Source organism: Callorhinus ursinus, unplaced genomic scaffold, assembly GCF_003265705.2.
Source record: "Callorhinus ursinus isolate GAN/ISIS: 27379988/994484 unplaced genomic scaffold, GSC_fseal_2.0 scaffold20, whole genome shotgun sequence".
Classification (NCBI taxonomy): domain Eukaryota; kingdom Metazoa; phylum Chordata; class Mammalia; order Carnivora; family Otariidae; genus Callorhinus; species Callorhinus ursinus.
The window spans coordinates 7,651,749-7,674,963 of record NW_027397082.1 but is presented as its reverse complement, the minus strand read 5'-3'; the positions used below and the strand labels follow the sequence as shown (position 1 = coordinate 7,674,963).

General features: G+C 38.3%; 2 protein-coding genes across 6 annotated transcripts in view; one reads left to right on the top strand and one right to left on the bottom strand.

Annotated features, from left to right (window-relative positions):
- DCLRE1A (DNA cross-link repair 1A) overlaps window positions 1-17,650 on the bottom strand; it is a 21,112-nt gene extending 3,462 nt beyond the window's left edge. The window contains exons 1-8 of one of the 4 annotated variants that reach the window (XM_025880953.2): window positions 17,587-17,650; window positions 15,928-17,046; window positions 12,249-13,943; window positions 10,483-10,616; window positions 9,264-9,382; window positions 5,809-5,949; window positions 4,152-4,297; window positions 3,209-3,363 (exon numbers count right to left, since the gene is read on the bottom strand). In XM_025880953.2, coding sequence (XP_025736738.1) covers window positions 3,209-3,363; window positions 4,152-4,297; window positions 5,809-5,949; window positions 9,264-9,382; window positions 10,483-10,616; window positions 12,249-13,943; window positions 15,928-16,393 — 2,856 coding nt within the window. In that variant the 5' untranslated portion in view covers window positions 16,394-17,046; window positions 17,587-17,650. Of the gene's footprint in view, window positions 1-3,208; window positions 3,364-4,151; window positions 4,298-5,808; window positions 5,950-9,263; window positions 9,383-10,482; window positions 10,617-12,248; window positions 13,944-15,927; window positions 17,444-17,586 lie in introns of those variants that run through there. The other 3 variants (XM_025880955.2, XM_073904164.1, XM_073904163.1) reach the window with 3 other exon arrangements.
- Window positions 17,651-17,808: 158 nt separating this feature from the next.
- Window positions 17,809-23,215, top strand: part of NHLRC2 (NHL repeat containing 2) — a 59,308-nt gene continuing 53,901 nt past the window's right edge. For both annotated transcript variants that reach the window (XM_073904174.1, XM_025880726.2), the window contains exons 1-2: window positions 17,809-18,294; window positions 21,153-21,305. In XM_073904174.1, coding sequence (XP_073760275.1) covers window positions 18,117-18,294; window positions 21,153-21,305 — 331 coding nt within the window. In that variant the 5' untranslated portion in view covers window positions 17,809-18,116. The remainder of the gene's footprint in view (window positions 18,295-21,152; window positions 21,306-23,215) is intronic.

Below are 23,215 nucleotides of genomic sequence, written 5' to 3'. Positions count from 1 at the left end.
AGAAAAGAAAAGAAAAGAAAAGAAAAGAAAAGAAAAAAGAAAAGAAACTCTCCAAATCCTACTACTATTAGGATATTGAATATATTGTTAGGATGTTAACGATACCAATATTAACACTGGTGAACAGCAGCCCAAACGTATCCACATGTATATGTACAACAGAGGACTGACAGGTGGATAGAAAGATGTCAATAATTCTATGAACGGCATTACACTCAACATGCACGTACATTTTAAAGATTCACACTAGCACTCTTCTCAGGGTCTTACTCCTTTTCACTCTTTAAACATGAACTAGAATACTTGCAAAACTTTTCATGCTGCTACAATTGGGAGTACTATGCTTCCGTAATAAATCTTGAGTAGAACTTTCCAAACTAAAGTCATCAAAAGTGATAACATTTGATGAAACCCGAAAATCAATGACCAAAGTTCAAACTCTGAAAGATAAGAAAAGTCCAAATAAAGACAGTAATGGCACAAGAGATACCAAAAGTCTAATACTTTTTTTGGTCTTCAGGCAAAAGCCACAGTGTCAAGGGCTTAGTGTAAATTTATAATAAAAGTTCTAGTTTTATTTAAAATAATAAAAAAAAATCTAAACTGCACATGGTATCATCTTAGATTTCCAAAGGTCTCTTTTTCTTCCTTCATCATCCATACTCTGAACTATTAAAGTGTTGTAGAAGATGCTGGTACAAAGTTCTGAAGAAACCAAAGACAAATCCATGCATCCGACTACTCAGTCCTCATCTAATACATGTCTGTTCCAGGATTAGGCCATGTCGGTGGTGTCAGAGTAGTGGATATGAGACACAGCCCTTCAACCTTCTGGAAGCTTAGAGCCTAGCAGGGAGATGGTCAATAAAACCCACTTTCTAGTTCTTCTTCTTTTTTTTTTTAATGGAAACCATATGCCCTTTCTTAACTTTTTCTAATTCTCATCTATTATACCATCAGCAACTAGAAGCCTTGCAGATTGACCTTTTCACAAAGGACTCATTTTCAGTAGAAATTTCTAGAAATGGGATTGTTGAGTTAAAGGATTTACCCCTAACTTCTACTTCTATCCAAGTGGATGAGAGAGCTAATTTCTCTAAATCACAGCACAGAAATATTACCTTTTAAAAAAGTATGCCAGTTCGGTAGGAGACAAACATATTCTTGTTAGTTTTATGTTTGATTACTAGAGGCTAAACGTTTGTGTTTATCAGATATTTGTATTTCACTGGTGAATTAATAACAATCTTCTGATTTCTCCTTTGTGTCAATGATCTCTTATTAATTTAAATACCTACCATTTATTTATTTTTAAAGATTTTATTTATTTACTTGACAGAGAGAGAGAGAGAGCACAAGCAGGGGGAGCAACAGGCAGAGGAAGAGGGAGAAGCAGGCTCCCCACTGAGCAGGGAGACCCATGTGGGGCTTGATCCCAGGACCCCAGGATCAAGACCTGAGCCAAAGGCAGCCACTTAACTGAATGAGCCACCCAGGGGTCCCTCTTTCTATTTTTTTTTTTTTAAGATTTTATTTGTTTATTTGAGAAAGTGCACAAGAGGGGAGGAAGGGCAGAGGGAGAGGGAGAAGCAGACTCCCTGCTGAGCAGGGAGCCCGATGCGGGCAGGACTCAATTCCAGGACCCTGGGATCGTGACCTGAGCCGAAGGCAGATGCTTAACCGACTGAGCCACCCAGGTGCTCCAACGATGTTGATTCTCCTTTTTCATGTTTTTAGGCCATTTAGACCTTCTCATTCACTCCTTAGCCTTCTGCCATCTGGCTCCTTCCAATATCACTTCACTGAAACATTTCTTACGCAGGTCAACAAAGATATTCTAATTGCCAAATTGCCATTATTTCCTTATATGACCTCTCTGCAGCATTGGGCACCTTTAAAAACTCTTTCATGAAAAGTTCTAGTCCTTCATTTCTATAAAACTCTGACTCTTCCATCCCCATTATCCTCCTAAATACATCATTTGTTCAAATGGAACAAACTAAGTTAGTAGGAAATAAAACTGTAAGATAAAACTCATTAAAAATATGCTATACCCTCAAGATATCAATGTTCATTTTATAATTAACACCTCATTAGCCTCCACACAAATTAGATACCTCCCAAATTTAAAATATGTTTCCAAAGATGGCTTTAAAAGGACAAAATTCTGCCTTGATTATCCCTGAAATTTTTATGAAGTGTATACTCAGGAAACTAGGCCATAAAAACTTCGCCTTAATCTCATGAAGAAAGGAGTTCTACCAGTTACAATTTCCTTATAACTCCAGGGAGAGAGCTAAAATACTCATTTTATTAATACAGAGTATTATTATTTATAAGACACACACAGTAATCGACATCCTATGCTATTTCAAAAAGTTCCATAAAAGTTAGTTCATGAAATTATAGCAAAAGTGAAAATACATTCTTTGGTGTGCATTATGTTCTGATTTGTTTTTAATACACAGGTCTGATGTATTCTATTGCTAGGTATCCAAATTTAGTAAATGGAATGAATCTTAGTTAGTGTATGAATAAATCTGACAGAGAAGTCCCCCAAATCACAGTGAGGTCCTAACATATATCTTTTTCTTATTTGTTTTTAAGTAGGCTCCATGCCCAACGTGGGGCTTGAACTCACGACCCTGAGATCAAGAGTCTCATTCTCTACCGACTGAGCCAGCCGAGTGCCCCAACCTCTCTGTATCTTAATCTATACCTCAGAACTGATATGAGAACTTGCTCTTAGGATACACTTCCACTATTTCACTTAATCCTCACAACAAGTAAATTTCCAACATACATCAATGTTATTGGGGATTAATATTAATACAGAAAAGAGCTGAAGAAAAGTAAGAACTCCTTGAGTTCTCTGCTCATTTCCCCGCTCAATAGAAAGAAATGGAAGACAATCTTAAATACAGAAGATTTGAATGACCAGATAGTTGCACACTTTTCTATTTTTGTTTCTTTTATGACAATTCTCTAGTTCTGATGGGCCTATGAATTCCTCTATATAGCTGCACACACACAACAAATAAAAATATTTTAAATTCCACTTAAAAGATCTTCTAGGGCAAGGTTTACTATGACCCCACTATAACTGAATTCCTCGGTGTTAAATGCAGGTAAGATAGGATTCCAGTTTATAATCGTTGTATTACCTTTTCTAGTCCATCCTAAAAATACGTATCTCATGAACGCTTACCTTAAAGTTAATTTGCATCATTGGGAGAAGGTGAACCAGTGAACTGCACATGTCCGTGGTGACGAAGGAATTAAGTTCTGGTATGTTGAGGCACTGTAAGGTTTTATATTTTTCTTGGGACATGCCCACTTTTGAACCTAAAACATCAGCAATGGCTACAGGCCAAGGAGAAGGTTAAAAATAGTAAAGCTGCCCCTTATGAAAAAAATAATAAAGTTACAACTAAATCAAAACTTAAGAATGTACCAACAACAACAAAGAAAGTCAAAACATTCACACTTCTGCTATATTTCAAAAAGGCTAAATAACTTTTGTTGGTTAACTGTATGAAGGAAATAATAAGAAATTCAACTATTTCTTTTTAAAGACCTAGTGTTTAAAAACTGCAAAAGATATATAGAAAGGGGTAGAAGAAAAGCAGCAACCAAATTTGAAGAAGTTAAAACCCTGGCTTTGTCACTTCATATCTTAATGTTTGACATGATGTGACCACAATTAGGAAGAAATGGAAAGTATTTTGTGAAACAGTATAATGCCATCTAGACAAACTACAATTACATATCCAAAATCATTTATGTACAAAAACCAAAACTGTTCTCTAAAATAATTAATTGATGGTTATCCTCAAAGAAGACAGCAATACGACTATGCATTCGTCATTTTTCAAAGTTCACTGAAATACTAGTGTAGCGCAGACATTTGCTCTGTAAACATTCTGCAGGTGTAAAGGCTACCATAAACACACTTATCAAGTGTTTCCATTAAGTTAGGCCTTTCCAAGTTTAAATGAATCCAACTCTATCAAATTTTTCTTCAAAGGTAATACTGCACCATTTCAGGAAATAAGTATCAAGTGCAAGCATCCAGACTGAAAGGGCTTTATGCAAAAGAGAATCTGATCTTTATAATATATTAATGTAAATTAGATACAGCTACCACCCACCTAGGAAGACTTTCTCTTTTCCAATAGAATAAGTGCCACAGACAACGAGAACACGTGGGTTTAGAGTTACTGCCTCAAAGGCAATGTTGATGGCAAACTGGATAACCTCTTGCTGAGACGGAAAGGAGTATTCTGGGCTGCAATATCTGTAATACGGTAATATGGTACTTATTAAATGAGCAACAAGAAAGCCATAGCATGAAGGTAGATGCTATTTTAGAAGCCAAGCTTTAGCAAACTTACATACAGTGGTAGTGTGATATATTAACCCCACTGCGGTTATTCCACTGCCTATGGTTAAAATATTTGTTACAAGCTATGGATAATTTATGATGGAATTCTACGTTTCCAATATGTTTTTTACAGTGTATTTCCTTTATTGCCCTCATATAAAGAAATTGCCTCTTTTTCTTCAAGAACAGTTCTAGCTAGCTATTTTAGCTGTGAATTGTATACCTCGGCATCTTTTCGTTTTAACTTTAACACCATCAAAGAAAATACTAGTGACAGGGATGATCTTTGAACTAAAGAATTCTGATTTAGTTTAAAAAATTCTTAAAATAATGAAAACAAACACGAATTTAATGAAGCAGTTTGAAATCAAACAGTTAATAGTCACATGGTTATCTGCTCTTCTGAGGAGATACAGAAATATATGCAGTATTACAATGATACAACAGATCCCCAGTTGGGTCCATCTCAATACAGTAACACCCAGTGAAAAATTAACCCTAAGACTACTAGCTACCTAGCTCTATCTGGGATGAAAATTAAGCATTTTTTCACTAAAAAAGAAGTCATAAAGTACAAATATCAAAGAAACATATTTTTCCCCATTTTTAAGATGGTTTTTGCTGGTCAGCCATAAGAATAGAGAAAACACGTGTCTTTTCTCTGATGAAAAACCCACAAAGAAATTCAGAATTCTATGTAGAGAAAACGAGGCAAAAAAAGGGATGGGGGGGCTTACTTGTTATTTTCTTTATTTATTTAGTATTTAAAGTACATATAAAAGAATGGAAAAATTAGCTATAGTGTTAGAAAACTGAATGTGGAAAGCCCATCTTTTACTAAAATATGCCATCCAAATTCACTTCTTAAAACAGGTTGAAATAGTTGACATAATTCATTTCTAACAAATTGATGAAGTATTTTAATACATAATAAAAAATGGCTGGTACCATTGTGTTTATAACATTTAGAAATTCAAAGTTGTCACTTAGGAATTACCTTTTGAAGAAAGGAACAAAGTAATTTTAAATATTTAGAAACAGAATCACATTTTGGCCTCTGTTTCTTCTTCACAATTATACTTAAGAGTTACAAAGGTACTTTGAAAAGGTAACCTAAAGGGGTGTTTTCCCAAAGTTTGCTCCCCAGTTTTTCTTCCTTGTTTCAGTAACAGGATTCTCACATAAACCAAAGGGAATCACAGAAAAGAAAAAATTTAGTTGTAGTTAAGACACGTCATCCCAAATTTGTTCTTAAGCAAGTATGTGTTTTTCCAAACAGCAGTTCTCTGATGAATGATCTTAAAATGGTAATTGACAATAAGCCATCATTTCGATTTACCTAAGCAACTGTGCAAATTGTTCATAATAAGCAGGGCAAATATTGTCAGTGGGAAAAGGAAGCATACAAACAAAGCCTCTCTTACGTTGTATCTAAGTAAAGCGTGTGGACTTTCTGGCCTGCAAGACGAGAACGTTCCATGGTGGGATCTGCTCGGAAGTCGCCGGTGTGTAATAGGACGTTACCGTTAGGAAGATAAAACAGGATCATGACAGCACCTGGACAGCTGAACACAAACATTTCTAAGGAATAGTCTTTTTTTTTACTTTTTTTTCTAAGGAATAGTTTTAACACATGTGAGGCAGCTGAAGGAAGAGGACTTCTTTGCTGTCAGCAAGGTAATACACTCACTACAACCACATGACATAGCACTGCACTACAGAGGAAATGTAGCATTGTAGGAAGTTTACATCGTAACAAAAAAAAAAAAGTGGTGTGCAGGAAAGATTAATTCACCAGGCCAGGTTTGTTCGAACTCCACACTTCCCCACCTAAGGCCTGTCTTTAGGACTAGTCCTTGGCTGGTCCTCGAGAGAGGAGTTGAACTCTTGGAATATTCTGCCCAATAAGAGTGCTTTGTATGCCTGACGCGTGGGTCTGTGTGTTACTAGGTTGACCAGATAGTCACCATAGATAACATCGTTAGCATCAACTATCTGTTTTGCTCTAGGGGACTGGAGTCTGAGGAGCTGAGGCAAGTCACATGGGTGTTGCATGTGTGCATGCCTGACCCTCAGTAAAAGCCCGGCTGGACTCAAGGCTCCAATGAGCTTCCCTGCCTGGCCATTCTTGGCATGTGTGGTGAACACCGCTGCTGGGAGAACCAGTGCTTCTGTGCTATTCGGGAGAAGAGCATCCCTCAGAATTTGTGCCTGCTTTCTTCTGCACTGTGCCCCCATTTGAGTTTTCCCTTTGCTGATTTTAATTTGCATCCTGTCACTGTAACCATGAGTACAATAGCCCTTCTGAGTCCCGTGGGTCCTTCAAGTGAACCACTGAGCCTCAGGGTGGTGTTGGGGATGCCTGACACACTGGAGCTTGGAAATTACTGCCAAAACACATGGAGCTTTCATTTTGAATTCTGGGAAAACATCGGAAATAATTACTTTTTAATTAAAAACTTACCCTTACCACCCCACCCCAAAACTTCAGACTGCAATGACTTTACTGGGGAATTCTATCAAACACCTAAGGAAGAAATAGCCCCAGTACTATAGAACATCCTTCAGAATGGAGTAGGAGGGAATAGTTCGTGAGGCCAGTATTACCCTAATGTCGAAACCAGACAAAAGCATTATAAAAAAAAAAAACTACTGACTGGGCACCTGGGTGGCTCAGTTGGTTACGCGACTGCCTTCGGCTCAGGTCATGATCCTGGAGTCCCGGGATCGAGTCCCGCATCGGGCTCCCTGCTCAGCAGGGAGTCTGCTTCTCCCTCTGACCCTCCCCCCTCTCGTGCTCTCTATCTCTCATTCTCTCTCTCTCAAATAAATAAACAAAATCTAAAAAAAAAAAAAACTACTGACCAATATCCATTATGAAAACAAAGAAGTCCTTAACAAAATATTTAGCATATCAAATCCAGCTATATATATATATATATATTTTTTTTTTTTAAAGGATAATCCACGAAGGCTAAATGGAGTTTATCCCAGTGAAGCAAGGTTGGTTTAACATTCAAAATGTCCATCGTTATCATTTACCCTGTTAACATTATAGAGGAGAAAAATCATATGATCCCTCAGTAGATGCTGAAGAAGCATTTGACAAAAGTCATCACCCATTCATGATTACAAACTCTCAGCAGACTAGGAATGGAGGGATTTTCCTCAACCTGATAAAAGGCATCTATGAAAAACCTATTGCTAACATTAAGCTAAAGGGAGCAAGACTGAAAGCCTTCCTCTTAGGGTCAGGAACAAGGCAGTATCTGCTCTCACCACTCCCATTCAACACCGTACTGGAGGTCTGAGCGAGGACCATGAACAAGAGGGGAAAAAAGCACTCTGAATGGAAAGTAAGAAGTAAAACAAAACTGTCTATATTTGCAGATGACATGATAGTACATGCGGAAAATTTTCAGAAATCTATAAAAAACCTACTCCAACTAATGTGCAAGTTTAGCAAGGTCTCAGGATACAAGGTCAATAAACAAAAATCAGTTGTCCATCAGGAGGTGAATAGATGAGGACATCATGGTGTGCCCATACACTAGATACTACTCAGCAATAAAGACACAAACTATTGATATACACATCAGCATGGATGAATCTCAAAAACACGATAAGTGACAGAAGCTGGATGCAAAAGAGTAGATACTATGGGATTTCATTTCACTGAATCCCTAGGAAAGACAAATCTAATGCATGGTGATAGGATATAGATCAATGGTCCCCTGGGCTAGAGTCGGGCTTGGGGATTGACTGGGAAGGAGCCCAAGGAAACCTTTTGGGGTGGGGAAAATTTCCTATATTTTTCTGTAGTGGGTATTACATGAGTGTGTATTTTTGTCAAAATTCAGCAAACACTTAAAATAGGTCTATTTTATTTATGTAAATTGTACCTAATAAAGTTGACTAAAAAATCAGAACTTGAGTTCTTATAAGCATTGACTAAAAAAAGAAGCAGCAGGGGTGCCTGGGTGGCTCACTCGGTTGAGTGTCTGACTCTTGGTTTAGGCTCAGGTCATGATCTCCAGGTAGTGAGATCGAGCCCTGAGTCAAGCCCTACATCAGGCTCTGTGCTCAGTGGGGAGTCTGCTTGGGATTCTCTCTTTCCCTCTCCCGCTGCCCCCCACTCCCTCTTAGAAAAAAAAAGGAAAAAAGAAAAAAAAATCAGCAGCAAAGTTAGCAGACAAAAAGTTAAAAGCAACCTGAAGACAGAGCATGGGTCTGGATTTTCAGAGACCTAGTGTGAATTTTAATTCTCGAAGCATCCGTGATGGCTAAAATCCTACAAAAAGTAGGAAGAAGTGCAGTTGACAGTTGCATTTTGGTAACAGGATACTGACAGTGTTTTACATTACAGAGAAAAAAATGAGGGGAAAAAGGGAAGCCACTTCGAAGAAAAAAAAATCTTCCAAGTCTTTACTATCAAAAGCCTGAAGGATTTCTTAAAAGGGGGGCGGGAATCCTCTGCTATCTGAATGGAGTGCAAGCTGTTAACTTACATAAGCGATATTAAAGAAATGGCAAAAAAAAAAAAAAAAGGCAAAAGGTTAGCTCTTCAAAAAAGCAGCAACATGTTAAAGTATTTTTTTTAAAAAATAAGATGGAGTCTCATATGTCAAGGAGAGTAATTTAAACTGCATTAAAAATGAATTAGATAATATTTAAAGGATCTCTCAGTACATTTAATCTCTGATTCTGTAATTGGGTACATTATTTTTTTCAAAAGGAGAAACATGTCTTACTCAAAGTTTTAAAAATATCAACCATATTAATTCCAACACAAGAAAGTTCTTAAATAGCCACACTAGTATGTTTTTATTCTAAATAGTTTTTAAAACGAGGCTAGTCTGAAGGTAACTTTAATACTTACTGATTGGCATCAAGCAAAACAACTTTTACACCATTTATTATACATTCCGTGTCCATCGGCAATGGATGGATGTATTGTTTTTGTATGTGAAGTTTGCTCTTCAACAAATTGCCAGTTATCTGCAAAACAGAATGTGCTTATTGCTGATACAGTAAAACACTAAATAAATCTTTTACTTCAGATCTAGTTTAGAACCAAGTATCTTAGTCTCTCTGTTCTCCCACTTACTTACATTCATGGAAACCCTCCAGAATGCCAGGAAGAACTTTCTACCATGACTATGTCACAACTCTGCTTAAACATGGTTCACTGGATCTCCCTCACCTGGGAAAAGTCCCTCGTCCCCAGATGACCTACAAAACCCTTCATGATGGGGCCCCTGCTCATTTCTGCGGGTTTATCTCCTGTTATTCCCTATCTCACGGTTAGCCATTCGGAATTATCTGAAGAGCCTGCAATGGGTAGATTTCTCTGTTGTCTACACCTGTATGCAAACTCTGCCCTCTCCCCAGGATGCCCTCTCCTCTTTCCTCCGCCTGGTTCGGACAGACCTGTGTTCCGATTCTGACTCTGGCATTACTGGCTCCGTGACTTAGGGCACATCACCTAATCTCTCCCAGCCTCAGCTGCTTCATTAATAAAAAGAGATTCATTTTATTTCAATAAAAATAATTCAAGAATGCTTGAGGATTAAACTGAATTCTAGCGGAAGCCCTTGGTAGTAGCCATTAGAAGAATCACTGTTTAATAATTAATGCAAGGTATCTCTTCCACCATGAGACTTTCTCTAACCTTGGCCTGGGCCAGAATAAAGCACTTTCTTTTTCTACTTGCTGGTGTTCTGTTCAGTTTTCGGTCACAATACCAATTCCATCGCAGTGTATTCGTGAATGTGTCCCCTGAAGGCTGTGAGCTCCTTGAAGTTAGGTATTTCACCTTGAATGTCTTTTTGGGCATCCATAAATGTTTACTGAATGGAACTTAGGTGTTTCAGTTACACCGTGAAGTAGTTTACTGTTTCCATATACTAAAGCATTAAAAAAAAATGTTTTGTAACTATTGACAATAACTCATTTAATTTTAGACTCTTAATGTGGAATCTGTTTTCTCATATCTTTTCTAGTAGAATATAGATCTTACAATGTTATTCTTTTTTAACCAAATTGCTTAGAAATTCACTGTATTCCATACATTTAGAATTTAAAAGGCTAAAACTTACCTCACTACAATAAATTGGAAATGTGAAGTTTTTAGATAGTCCAGCATAGTGATCAGAATGAAAATGTGTGAGAAAATAGGCTGTGCACCCTTCAACCAGTCCGTACTGGAAGGCATCAACTGTAAAGCCAGTCCCTGCAATGAGAAGAGCACACAGCTGCTTGAGCAAGAGCCAAGGGAGTGAAAGAGTAAAAGATGTCCGATTTGAATGTAAATAGTAAACCCCCTATTGACGTCTTTACGTCTCAATTCCAGCTGAGCTTCATAATTTAAAAACTTATGCCACATAAATTCAGCAAAAGGGCATATTAGAGAAGATCTTAAGTTTCTACTAAACATCCCAGTATTGGCTTAAAAAAAAACTTTTTTTTAATGTTTTGTTTGTTTTGTTAAGTAGGCTCCATGCCCAGCGTGGAGCCCAACTCAGGGCTTGAACTCATGACCCTGAGATTAAGACCTGAGCTGAGACCAAGTGTCCAAAGCTTAACCAACTGAGGCACCCAGGCACGCATTGGCTTTTTTTTTTTTTTAATGAATAACTGTACCAAAAAAATTAAAATACTAAGCTACAAACCAATTATTTCTTTGTTTTACTGACCTAAAATCCTTTACTTCTGCAAAACAGCAAAAGGAAAATGCTAACTTTCTTATTTTATTCTATTGTGGCAATTGATACTGGGGGCACAAATGATTGAAGGCCCAAATAATCATACATATTACAGTGGTTGTGGCCCTCCACCAGGTCACAGTACAATAACAGAGGACAGCATATCTGCAGTATTTGAATTTCATTGTGGGGGATGGGAGGTGGGGGAGGAAGAAGGGAAACAAGAAAATAAATGCCCAAAAAAGGCTACCTAGAGGAGCAATAAAGAAAAAAAAATGGCTGAGCTGTTCTGAAAAGTGTTCATGAAAGAAATAACCAAGTGTGTGAATTGTGATGTGCAAGTCAATAAGCACACCTTCACAATCTCACTGAGGCTTATCCCCACATATGGCATACTAGTCTCAGGCTCACTTAAAATATAGAAAATTCACCACCATAAGTATTAAAAAATATAACTGATGCTATGATGTACATAAATGATAATCATTTTGAGCAAATTATGGATTGCGACTATCAAAGCACTTTAAACAATCTTTCTGAAACAGGTATATTTTGGCAGATTTTATATTCTTTTCAAAAGAAGAATTATTGGTTTCTTTAATAATAAAATTCATTTTACGACACATTTTTCTAACTCATCTATGAAGGCATGTGAAATTACAAAATACAAAAAAGGCCGAGAAACTAAGTTATGATGGGGTTAAAAATGTTTGGCATTTATTATGACCTATACAATCTGTTAATTTTCCTTCTTTGAAGCTATTTAGCACTTTGTATTTCTCTTAAAGGCTTAGAGACTCTTATTTTAATTAAATTTCATAATTTGTATATAAGTCTTTATTATAACTACTTAACAGAGAGCCTCTCCTCCTTCCCTATTAAGCTGACCTTTACTCATCTGGGTCAAATCTGTAAAATCTACCTACTAGTATAGTATCTTGTACACAAAATATATTTAATAAAAGTTTGCTGAATTGAATGGGGCAAAAACATTTAAATAGGCAAAAAAAATCTATGTTACACGTCAATGAAGTATAAAAAACAATGGAAATACATACAAAAAATTACTCTGTACAAACACACACAACATGGGCAATAAACATGAAATTTTCAAAAGTCAATTCTTTGTAGATATATTAAGCGTTGGTTTTTCAACTTACCAGGTATTTTCTTATAGAATGGACATGTCCTTGTTCTTAATTGTCCTGCATGAGGTGACTCCGGGATTTTCGTGTTCCCTCTCTGCAGCCTGCCACAAGGTGATTTTATGAAGACTTTGTCTTTCCTTAAATTGACTCTTCCAGATTCTGTCCTGTTAAGGTGATGTGACCTCTTCTGATGTGCTCCTTCCTGTAGTGAAACTGACTTTTTAAGTCTCTTTCTTTGATGCTGTGACCTCTCACTAGAAAGTTCCACAGAGGGCTGACTCTCACTTAAATTCTTGGCATCGAGTTCTAAATCACTTAAAGATTTTTCTGCTTTCCTCTTGCGCTGCCGCGACCTCTTTTCATTAGGACTTACAACTGGATTTAAGTTCATCCCTTCCACCGCACTTCCCTCTAGCAATTTCTCTTCTTTTCTTTTGGGTGGTAGTCCAAAATAAACACCTATATCCATTTGCTTCATTACTTTGGAAGAAGGCTGTGTTGCAGGACACTTGGGACCAGATGGCGACATTTTCAGTGACTCGGCAGCATTAAGTGCACTGGAAGAGTTCTCTGTTTTGGGAACTGTAGCTTTACTGTCTAGTCGACCACCTAATGCCTTTCTGCAGACACATGCTGAATTAGCATTGTCCTTTGCATTGAAGTTCTTATTTGATGATTTTCCAATTTTACTTTGGGTTGGACGGAAAGAAAGATCCCCTTCTCCTTGCCTTGGGAAAGCTCTTGGCATCTCACTAGTAAGTGACGGAAGAGAAATCTGATTGCAAACAGCTGATTCTTCAATTGCCTGTTTCTGTTTATTTGATTGAGATGGGTGACATTCTGGCTTACCAGGTTTCGCTTTAGTGGCCTGATAACTAGAAATAAGCCCTTGTGCTGATGCAGATGGAAACAGCGCAAAATCATTACCACTATGTGCTGGATCATCACACAGAGTAACACCCTTATTTTGGAAAAAAAGTTGAGATGAACCAGTGAGAGCGTTGTATTTATACAATACTTCTTGGTATTTATCCTGAGTTAAGAAGCCATCCACGTGGGGGCCATTCTCCTGCTGGTCCTTCAGGAACGGACCATGGAGTTTTTGAAACAAAGTGGAGCTGTTGTCATCTTCCAGGCTGCCATCTTTAGAGCTCTCCGTAAAGAATAGCTCCTGCTGCAAATCACCCAGCTTTTCATCCATACTGTAAGTTTCCTCATCAGTTTGAAGTGGAGAATAAGAGATTTCACAGCTACTAAAGTCATTTTCTGGCAATGGAGAGTGTATGTGTTCTGAGTTGCTTTGGCTGTCTAGTTCTTCAGCAAGAGGCAAACTGACTCCCACCAGTTTGTCATCATTAACACATTCTGGAAATTGTACGTTTTGTTGGGACGGTTGGATATTTGTTGAAGAAGGAGAAGAAATCTTTTTATTGGTTTCAGTTGGAGACTGAGATTTCTTTAGATACGGTGTCACAAACGAGGGGTAAGTTGAAACAATTAAGTTTTCCATTGGCTTCTGATGCAGAGACCATCTTTCCTCAAGGCCACAGAGAAAGACCGAATTAGTCTCACTGAAGCAGTCCCCTGGCCCGCGTGGTGGGCTGCTGAAAGGACTATTGCCCGCCCTGCTCTGAGCAAGCAGGAGGTGAGTGTATCTCTTGAAGTGAGAAGGAATTGTTGAGGTGCACAGAAGACCATCAGGACACTCTGAAAATTTTTAAAAAGTAATGCAGGATCAAAGCACAGACAGCGTTAAAACCTAAGTGGAAAGTCATCAGTCCTACTTTGAGGCCTTAGGACCATAACTATCTTTACACAATCAAAAGATCCAGCATAAAATAATAATAATCCAGTATGGTTTTGCAATGTGCTAGTTACTATTTTTAAGTCAAATTTCTTTAAATTTAATTTAAAGAAACTTTAAATTTCTTTTCAAATAACCTTATTTTCCAAAATTTTTGTAAGACTAAAACCTTTCCCCCCTAAGTAACTCTCACAAATGAGTCCCTTCAAACTACAGTTCATGTTTACACAAGGTATTTATAGGTGTTCACTAGTTCACTATTGCTCTGGCAATAGAGTGAAAAAGACTAGTGTGTCTCTCTGAGAACCAAAGTTCTACCCCAATTTTTATCTTATTAAGTAATACGGATTTGTGACAATTAGAGTACCCAGTTAGGGTCCATTATTTAATATTTACACTGTATACAATAAGAGCAATAACAAGCTTAATTAGTTATAGCTGTTCATACATAGTTTAAATTCTAAGATTTGAAATTCAATTTGATAAACTGGTTAATAATAAGGCTTTAATAATAATCTGGAAACTATTCCTCATCATACATTATAATTAAGAAACAGTCTGTAAACTATCTTGGCATATACCCTTGTATGTTAATTTCCAGGTGTTTTTTTTTTTTTTTTAAGTTTTATTTAAGCAATCTCTACGCCCAATGTGGGGCTCAAACTCATGACCCCAAGATCAAGAGTCGCATGCTCTTCCGGCTGAGCCAGCCAGGTGCCGAATTTCCAGCTTTATCAAAAAATGACCCACTCTCCCTCCTAAAAAAGATGTTACAATAAATTAGAAGGCCTCGTTGCTTAATGTAATTTAAAACCACCTCATAAAAGTATTTGTTGTGGCACAGAATTCAACTCAAGAAGAGTCTATATGAAATTCTATTCAAAGGAGTTTAGTGAAAAACCAAAAGAAAAATCTCTTTGAGGTGGCTTCAGCAGAAGACATTTCACCCTGAGCTGCTCACCATGAGACTCCAACTTCCATTTCTGATTTTCAAGCCACTTAAAAGCAAATTAGCAGCCTTTGATGAGATTTTCGCTTTATAAAAAAGAAGCTAATGCCAAAATTTTTTTAAAGTTCTTTTGCATCTTTATGCAGTACTTTAAAATAACTAGAGGTTAATAATAATGTCTTCTGAATCATACATAACATGAAAGCCATACTGAGTAGTATTTTTATTTTGCTGAATTTTAATTCTTTGAGATTTAAAAATCCATATGGTATTTATAACTTTGAAATACAGAAATCATCATAACAACCCATTTTTCATATACTCCAAGTGGGACTACCTACACGTTAAACATGACATTATATATCTTAAAAGATAATAAAGCATAATATTACTTCAGTTATCATTTGGCACATTTTTAATTCGAATCTTAAAAACCTAAGACTCCTTCCCAGATCTTCTTCCTGTACAACAGCATGATAAATCCAACATTTAGAAGACTCAACTATACGCATAATTCCCCAAATTTGTTTCGCAAAAGATAACAATTGGGCAGTTTAACTTTTAAGAATGCTCATCTGTAAAACGTCAATACCACTTATCTTTTGCTGTCATTGAGAGTCAAGTAAGTAAACAGAAAGTATCTAGCATAGTATGTGCTCAATTAACATTTATGAAAAATCATTGCGATGTTTAGGAACTTCTATGAAATAATAAAATGCATTTCAACTGTTTTCAAGTTTGCAACATTCTTTACAATTATACCATTGACTATGATCTCTTTACCCTTCTCAAGAATGGTTTCCTTGTTTCCTTCTAGGGTAAGACATTTATACTTCGGTGTCTCATCTCCCTTTCATTTTACTGATCGGACTGATTCGTCTGACCTAATGCAGGCTTTTTAGACTATTTAAAGACCACTTCGTTTTTTGTCATCTTACCTGTTTCAGAGACTGATGGAGAATCCAAACACTCAAAAACATGCCATCGAGGTGTTTGACCTAGCAATGAGGAGAAAGGCATCTGGCAGTTTGGGCAGTATCCATCATAAACTGGACGTATCTTTGGAGATACTTGTTTGTTTTTGCGAGTCCTGCAATGCTTTCCTGAAGCCATCTCCTTGTCTTGGGACTGGGGAATACCATCTCCGCAACTAGAATTCTGACTAGAAGCTACAGAAGTCTGACTAGCTGTTTCTCCAAGGCACATTTCGGGGTCCTTTGTCTTCTCTTCAGCTTCTGCGGTTCTTTTTTTATTTCTGTTTCGTTTCGACTGGTATTTTCCATCTGTTGCTTTTTCAACAGATTTTGGAATAGTCTCAGAGCAATTATTTGTATGTACTGGTTTTGGTTTTCTTTTAGATTTGTATTCCCAGATGTCTTCTTCCAAAAAAGCATCTTCTAACATGGCAAAATGATTTTTAAGTAAATGGAGAATCTATTTCTTGTTACAAAAATTTCAAATGGAAATATTTTCCTGAAAAAAAAAAGTAACAAAACCCCCACTAACTTGATGGGAATCTAAAGTTTTGGTAATGAATGTATTGGCAAACTACAAGCCTTATACCTGAGAACACCTGCTATTCCATTTATACCACAATAAAATTAAGAGAACCTACCACAGGGGTAGCATCTGAGAATTTTCCCATTGTGACCACTATTTCATTCAAGTGTGTCGGTCTTTCCAAGGACTTGATTCATAAAAATAAGAATCAGTAATACTTGGAAAATTAAGCACTAATAGGAAGTATAGGTTCAATAGCTTAATCTTAGAATGAGCTTTGTAAAATTGTTATAAAGCTCCTGTCAGTTCCCTTTCAACTGGACAATTGTCCAAATAATTCACAAATAAAACCACAGTCCCTGGGCAGTTGGCTTAGCAGGGTTTCCAAACATTAAATGCCTATCTCAGCTTGCTGGTACCACCATAATCACACCATAAGCAAAGAGGTGTGTGAATCGGGGGAGTAATAATTGCCCTTATCCTTGACTCTTGGATATTCAACCACTTCAGTTTCCTGGGTCAGCCCAGTATCTTCTTCCAGCAGCAACGAACAAACACTGAACAATGGACAAAAAAAATTCAAGTGAAGTTGTGCCTGCACTGAGGCCACCCACACTCCTAACTCCAGACTGCATAAGTGGTCTGCCCTAGAGGTGGCCAGCCCTCTCTCCCAGGCCTCAAAACCAAGATTCACCTGCCTGATGCCTCCCACCTTCTCTGCCTTCTCTTTGAACTCAGGAGGCTGCAAGGCCACTGAGTGGGGCCTTATCCCTTCCAGGGCAGGGAGAGAGTGAGCTGCGAGCACAGCCGGTTCCATAGAAGCTATCAGAGCCCTCCGCTTCCGAAGTCGGAGGCCCAGCCCCCCCGGATCCTCGCCGCAGCCCACCTGCCACCCGCACACCCTCCGGAGTAGCTCCAGCTGCGTCCGCTCCCCTCGGCTCCCCCCTCCCCTGCTCCGCTGACAGTCTGTTCGCGCTCGCACTTTCAGCACTGCGGAGCGACAAAATACTGTATTTGTGTACAAGCCAAAGCCATTGCCAGTCACTCCCAACTTAAAAAAAAAAAACAAAAAACCTATCCCATGAGGATATCCCTACCCGCTTCACCAGTGGCGTCTTGGCGGGAACAGCTTCCCCTAGCCAGTGCTGTGTCGAATCGGCTGACGCTGGTCTATGGGCGGGACTTTGAAAAAGTTTGTATCCTTTTAGGTCCTACCGATTTATTTTATTTTATCTTATTTTTGTTCTAAAACCCGCTAATTTCCAAAGTGAAGTGCTGGGGCGGGGGGGATAGTTCTCAGAGCTTCAGGAACGCGAACCCAGAGACTTTCCCCATGCTGAATCTGGCGCTGTGAATGTCCAGGCTCAGTTGTGCCGGGCCGCTCTGGAAGGGGCGGGGTGGTTTGGGCTGGCGGCTAAATTACAGGCCCGGGAATTCAACTGTTTGTATCGTAGCATTGGCATGCATGATTACAAAGGAAAAAGGTGTCGTTTACATGGAGTGGGGGCTGGTGTAGAGTGAGGTGAATGTGCCGTTTTGAAACCAAAGGACAGTAAGCGCTTCCTCTCTCCCCATTCGAGACCCTCCCGCGGGCCCGGCGGCCGCCTCTGGACTGTCCGGAGAGAACATGGCGGCCCCCGGAGCCCGGGGCTGCAGCCTCGCGGGTCTGCTCCCGGCGCAGACCTCGCTGGAGTACGCCCTGCTCGACGCCGTCACCCAGGAGGAGAAGGACAGCCTGGTCTACCAGTATCTACAGAAGGTGGACGGCTGGGAGCAGGACTTGTCAGTGCCCGAGTTTCCGGAAGGTGAGGGGCAGGCTTCGGGGTGGGGACCCCTCCCGGAACCTCCCCTTCCTCGGGGACGACGCCCTCCCCTGAAGCGGGGGGCGAGGCGGGGTTGTGCGACCGCGCCCGGGCGGTTCGCCAGCTCTGCGGCTTCCCTGGGTCCCCAAGCGGCGGAAAAGGGTGGTTTTCTGGAGCGCGGAGACGTGCACATTCGCCTCGGTATCTCGAGTCCGTCCCTGCGGGGGCCTAGTGTGAACTAAGTAGACATTCCATGAATGTTTAGTGGCCCCGGTTGGCAAGGATTGAAGTGTCCGTGCCACCCTCTCCTTTCAGTCTGGTTGCCCAGCATCGTCACTGTCACCCACTGCGCATAATGCTAACATTTATTGATCCCTTCTGGGCCACACACAGCTGTAAACGCGTCAGGGGACTATTTTAGTTAATCCTACAACTCGTTGAGACCGCTTAAAGACCTGTTTTATAGTTGAGGAAACTGAAGCACAAGAAGGCTAAGTAATTTCCTCAACGCTTCACAACTCATAACTGCCAGAGCCGGATTATGCAGACCCCAGATTGGCAGGTATCTTAGCTGTGCCACACTTAGGTGTTCAAAGGCTTGAAATCTGTAATTTTTAAAATCTGAATCAATTACGGCCCATCTCCAGGGTTTGAATCCCAGCTCTGTGAGTGTTTGGAACACCGGGGAACAGATATTCCCAGTAGGGCTAATTGGGAAGCACATCTTGCTGTGATAAATGAAACCGTACTTTCCCTTCTTTGGTTGGGACTGGCATTGTTTTGTTGGTGTTGGCATGTCTCCTGGCGTGACACTGAAACCACATGTATAGTTAATTGGTTGGATATGGCAGGGTTCAGTATCTCATGGGAGATACATCAGAACCTTGCCTTTGGCAAGAGTCATGTGTCTTTTCAAGCCTTTTGCTCCCACCTTCAAAAATGCTTATTTTTTTTTCCGTTACTAATCCTCTGCTGAATATGAAATATTGTGGAGTTATTAGGGAAGAATTGGGTTCATGACTGCTTCTCCCATCAAAAGAACTTTAAGAGATTAGATACATATGTATATTTTTTAAAAACTTTGTAAGTAGGTACATAGTATAGTGTTATAAACAAGCAGGCCACCAGCTGCGTTTTGGGCCTGTGTTTATATTTACAGTGGGTGTATTTTATTACCATGAGATTTGACCTTAGTGACTCATAAATAACAAAATATTCAGGCTTCATATGTGACCTAGTCAAATTTTCTGCGGGATCAGATTATTGAGCTCAGAATACTAGATAACAGGTTTTCTTGGTTTCTTTATCAGTAAGCTGTAATCAAGAAGTCATAAACATAACTTATCTCAGAAACAGCATGCTTTGTTCATTTCTTAAAAGAGATGTGTTTATGGGAAACTGTGGTGTAATGGATGGATTCAGACAGATTTGGGATTAAATCTGAGTTATTTCATTTGTTAATTGCATCATTTTGAGCAAGTTACTTGATTTCTCCAAGCCTTACTTTACTCCCTCATAAAATAAAACCAGTATTTAGCTTTCAGGTTAATTATGTGGATTAGAGGTAATATATCTAAAGTTCTTAGTTCATAGGACAGCTCAATAAATGTTGACAGTTTTTTAAAATTATATTGTAATTATTGTTATTGTAAAATTTATTATTAAGCCTGGTAAGCACAATAACTGACATGTAATAGTACTTTCTTAACCCTCCAATCTAAGTCACTCTTGACTATTTACAGAAAATAAATTTAAAAGACTGATTCATAAATATTTTGCAATTAAGATGAAACTTATTGAACATACAACATACAAATTATCAAACTTATGAAACATACATAAGTTTGAAGTTTTATATGTTTATTTGATCTGGTATACAATTAACCCTTTATTAAAATGCATCATTAAGAGCTTTCTCTACCCTAAAACCTCACTAGGTTGGACTAACTAAGGTGAAAAGGCTAGTTTGATTTGCAGATTATTTATTTGTTTTTTAGAATTTTAATTGAGTAACTCCAGTTACTGTTATTAGTCATTAGCTGTTCTTATTCACTTAATTCCACCCAACTTTGGCTTTCAGTTTCTATAAAATATTTCTGAATACCTGCTTCAAGATGTAATTAATAGTGTTAGTGGCTGCATTTACTTATAAACAATAAACTCATTATCTTTGTTTTTCTAAATTGGCTAAGTAGAGATGCTGTACTTTTAATATTTAACAAAGTCTTTATAGTGCATAGTTAAAATTGTAAGTCATGCTTTGTAAGTCATGCTCAAGTAATTATAAATTCTGATTTATAAAAGCACAGATTAATGAGATTCCATTTTTCTTTGGAGGGAAGGGAACACTTTCTTCATCAATATTAATGTTGCTTCCATGAAATCTATAAGTGTATTTTGCTTAACTTTGCATTTAAAATATTTTGTATTTAAGGTCTCATTCAAATCCAGAGCACTTTAGTTCTTATGAAATTGGCTTGGGCATTTTGTGTGTTTATATTTTAACACCTTGCTCCGTTTTGAATTTAGTCCTGTCTCGCTATTCTTAAGATTGCTTCATTCTCAAAAGCTCATTTGAACCTGATTGTGTACTTAGGTCCTCTTAATATTTGATATTTACTCGTTTTTACCTAAATGTGTTGGTCTTGCTTTCTTTCACACAGACTGTTCTATTTCTGAAAGAGTTTAGTAGCTTTTTCTTACTATATTTGCATACTGCTGCATAATAGCATCTTTCCCATCTTACCCCACCCCCTCATCCCTTCCTTAGAAATAATGGTTTACATTTTAATGGAAAATTTTAGATAAATTATCTCTGCCTTTTCCTTTAATCATGATAATCTATTTTGTGTAAATTTCAGGATTAGAATGGCTGAACACAGAAGAGCCTATTTCTGTCTACAAGGATCTGTGTGGAAAAGTAGTCATCCTTGATTTCTTCACCTACTGCTGCATAAACTGTATTCATCTATTGCCTGATCTTCATGCATTAGAACACACATACTCTGATAAAGGTATCTGCCCTTTAATTGGTTTCTAACAGACTGTCCTGGCATAGGCACTGGGGGAGTAGCTGACTCATTTGCTCATTGGAAAATGAACATTTGGCAAGACTTCAATGATTCTAAAAGTAATTTCTAATACATGATTTAAGGACCCCACGTACCTTCTCATGAAGAGTTAAGTTTAGTGATAATGGTTTGCCTTCCTAAAGAACCAGCATTTAGGATATTTTTTTCCTCTGAGGTTAAGGACATGATTTACTTTTTTATGATCAAGTATTTTTAAAAGTTCATTTTGTATATTTAGACTTAAATTTGTCCTATGAGAAAATGAAACTTGTGACTCTAATCTTATATTCTTCTCACTAAGATATAAAGGTTTAAAGTTCTTATTAGGAAATGTGATTAGACTTCCTTTAATTTCAGATGACATGAATTACAGTGGAATGCCAAATATTATAGCAGATACTTTTTCTTTGACCCTGCGTTATTAAAAAACGATTTATAAAGGTTAATGTTTTCCAAAGCACACTAGGAAATCCTCTTTTATGGTATTACAAATTCTGAAGATGTAGGAGATTATACTTAGTATTTGCTTTAGAACTTTGACATTTTTTCAGATCTTTTTTCTCTTGTTTACTTCTTTCTAAAAAAGAACATATGGGGTGAATGCAACTAATTAAAGGTTCCATTTAATTAGGCTTAAATTGGGGCGCCTGGGTGGCTCAGTCGTTAAGCATCTGCCTTTGGGTTAGGTCAGGATCCCAGGGTCCTGGGATCGAGCCCCACATCGGGCTCCCTGCTCAGCGGGAGACCTGCTTCTCCCTCTCCCACTTCCCCTGCTGTGTTCCCTCTCTCACTGTGTCTCTCTGTCAAATAAATAAAATCTTTGAAAAAAAATAATAATTCGGCTTAAATTAATTGAAGCTCCACAGTTGAAGTGATATAAAGGAGAGAGGGTCACTGATCTTAGAGTAAAAATGAGACTATAGTACAGAATTGAAAGATAACTTAGTTTTAAAAAAGTGATTTTAAAAAAGGATAGATTAAAGTCTTCACTGCAAGGGAAACCTCGGATGCTTATAAGTTGTAAAACATCGTATCTTGAAATTGCCAGTCGGTGAGATTTATGAAGAACTCAGGTATTCCTGGTAGCTAAATCATGTTTTCAAAAATTTGTATTGATTTAAGAAATAAGAGTATGTCATTATCTGCTAGTTTTGGGTGCCTCTGTGTCTTGGTCAAGCTCACGTAAGTGTAAGTGTATTTATTGAACATGTAGTATATGCAGGGTTGTCTGCTAGCTGCTGAGGACATATGTAACAGTTAAAAAGCATCATGGAACCTGAGGAAAGGAGTAATTCACTTCGCCTAGAAGCTTGGAAAAGATACCTCAGAGGGGGAGACAGTTAAGCTGGAGCTTGAAAAATAAGCGGGAGTACAGCTGCAGATGCAAAGCGGGCAGGAGGAAGTTGGCTGAGGGAGTGGCAGGGGATACGCGGGGAGCATGGAAGAGTGAGCTTCGTGGGGAGAGGCCGGTAGTTTAATGTGGCAGGAGTGTGGGGGCTTCTGGGAGAGATGAACGGAGAGGAAGGTGGGTTAGGTTCAGACCAGTTGTGAAAAGTTTTATTATTAAGTATTTATTACTATTATTATGCGGGATCCGAGTCCCGCATCGGGTTCCCTGCTCCTTGGGCGCCTGCTTCTCCCTCTGCCTCTCTCTCTGTCTCTCATGAATAAATAAATAAAATCTTTAAAAAAAAAAAAAGAATTAACATTCTTAATAGCTTAGCCTTTGTCTTCCACTGAAGATACAGAGATGTTTAAGGTTGTTTTTTATTTATTTTTTTGTTTAAAAGATTTTATTTGCCAGAGAGAGAGAGTGCGCATGTACACAAACGGGGGAGCGGCAGGCAGAGGGA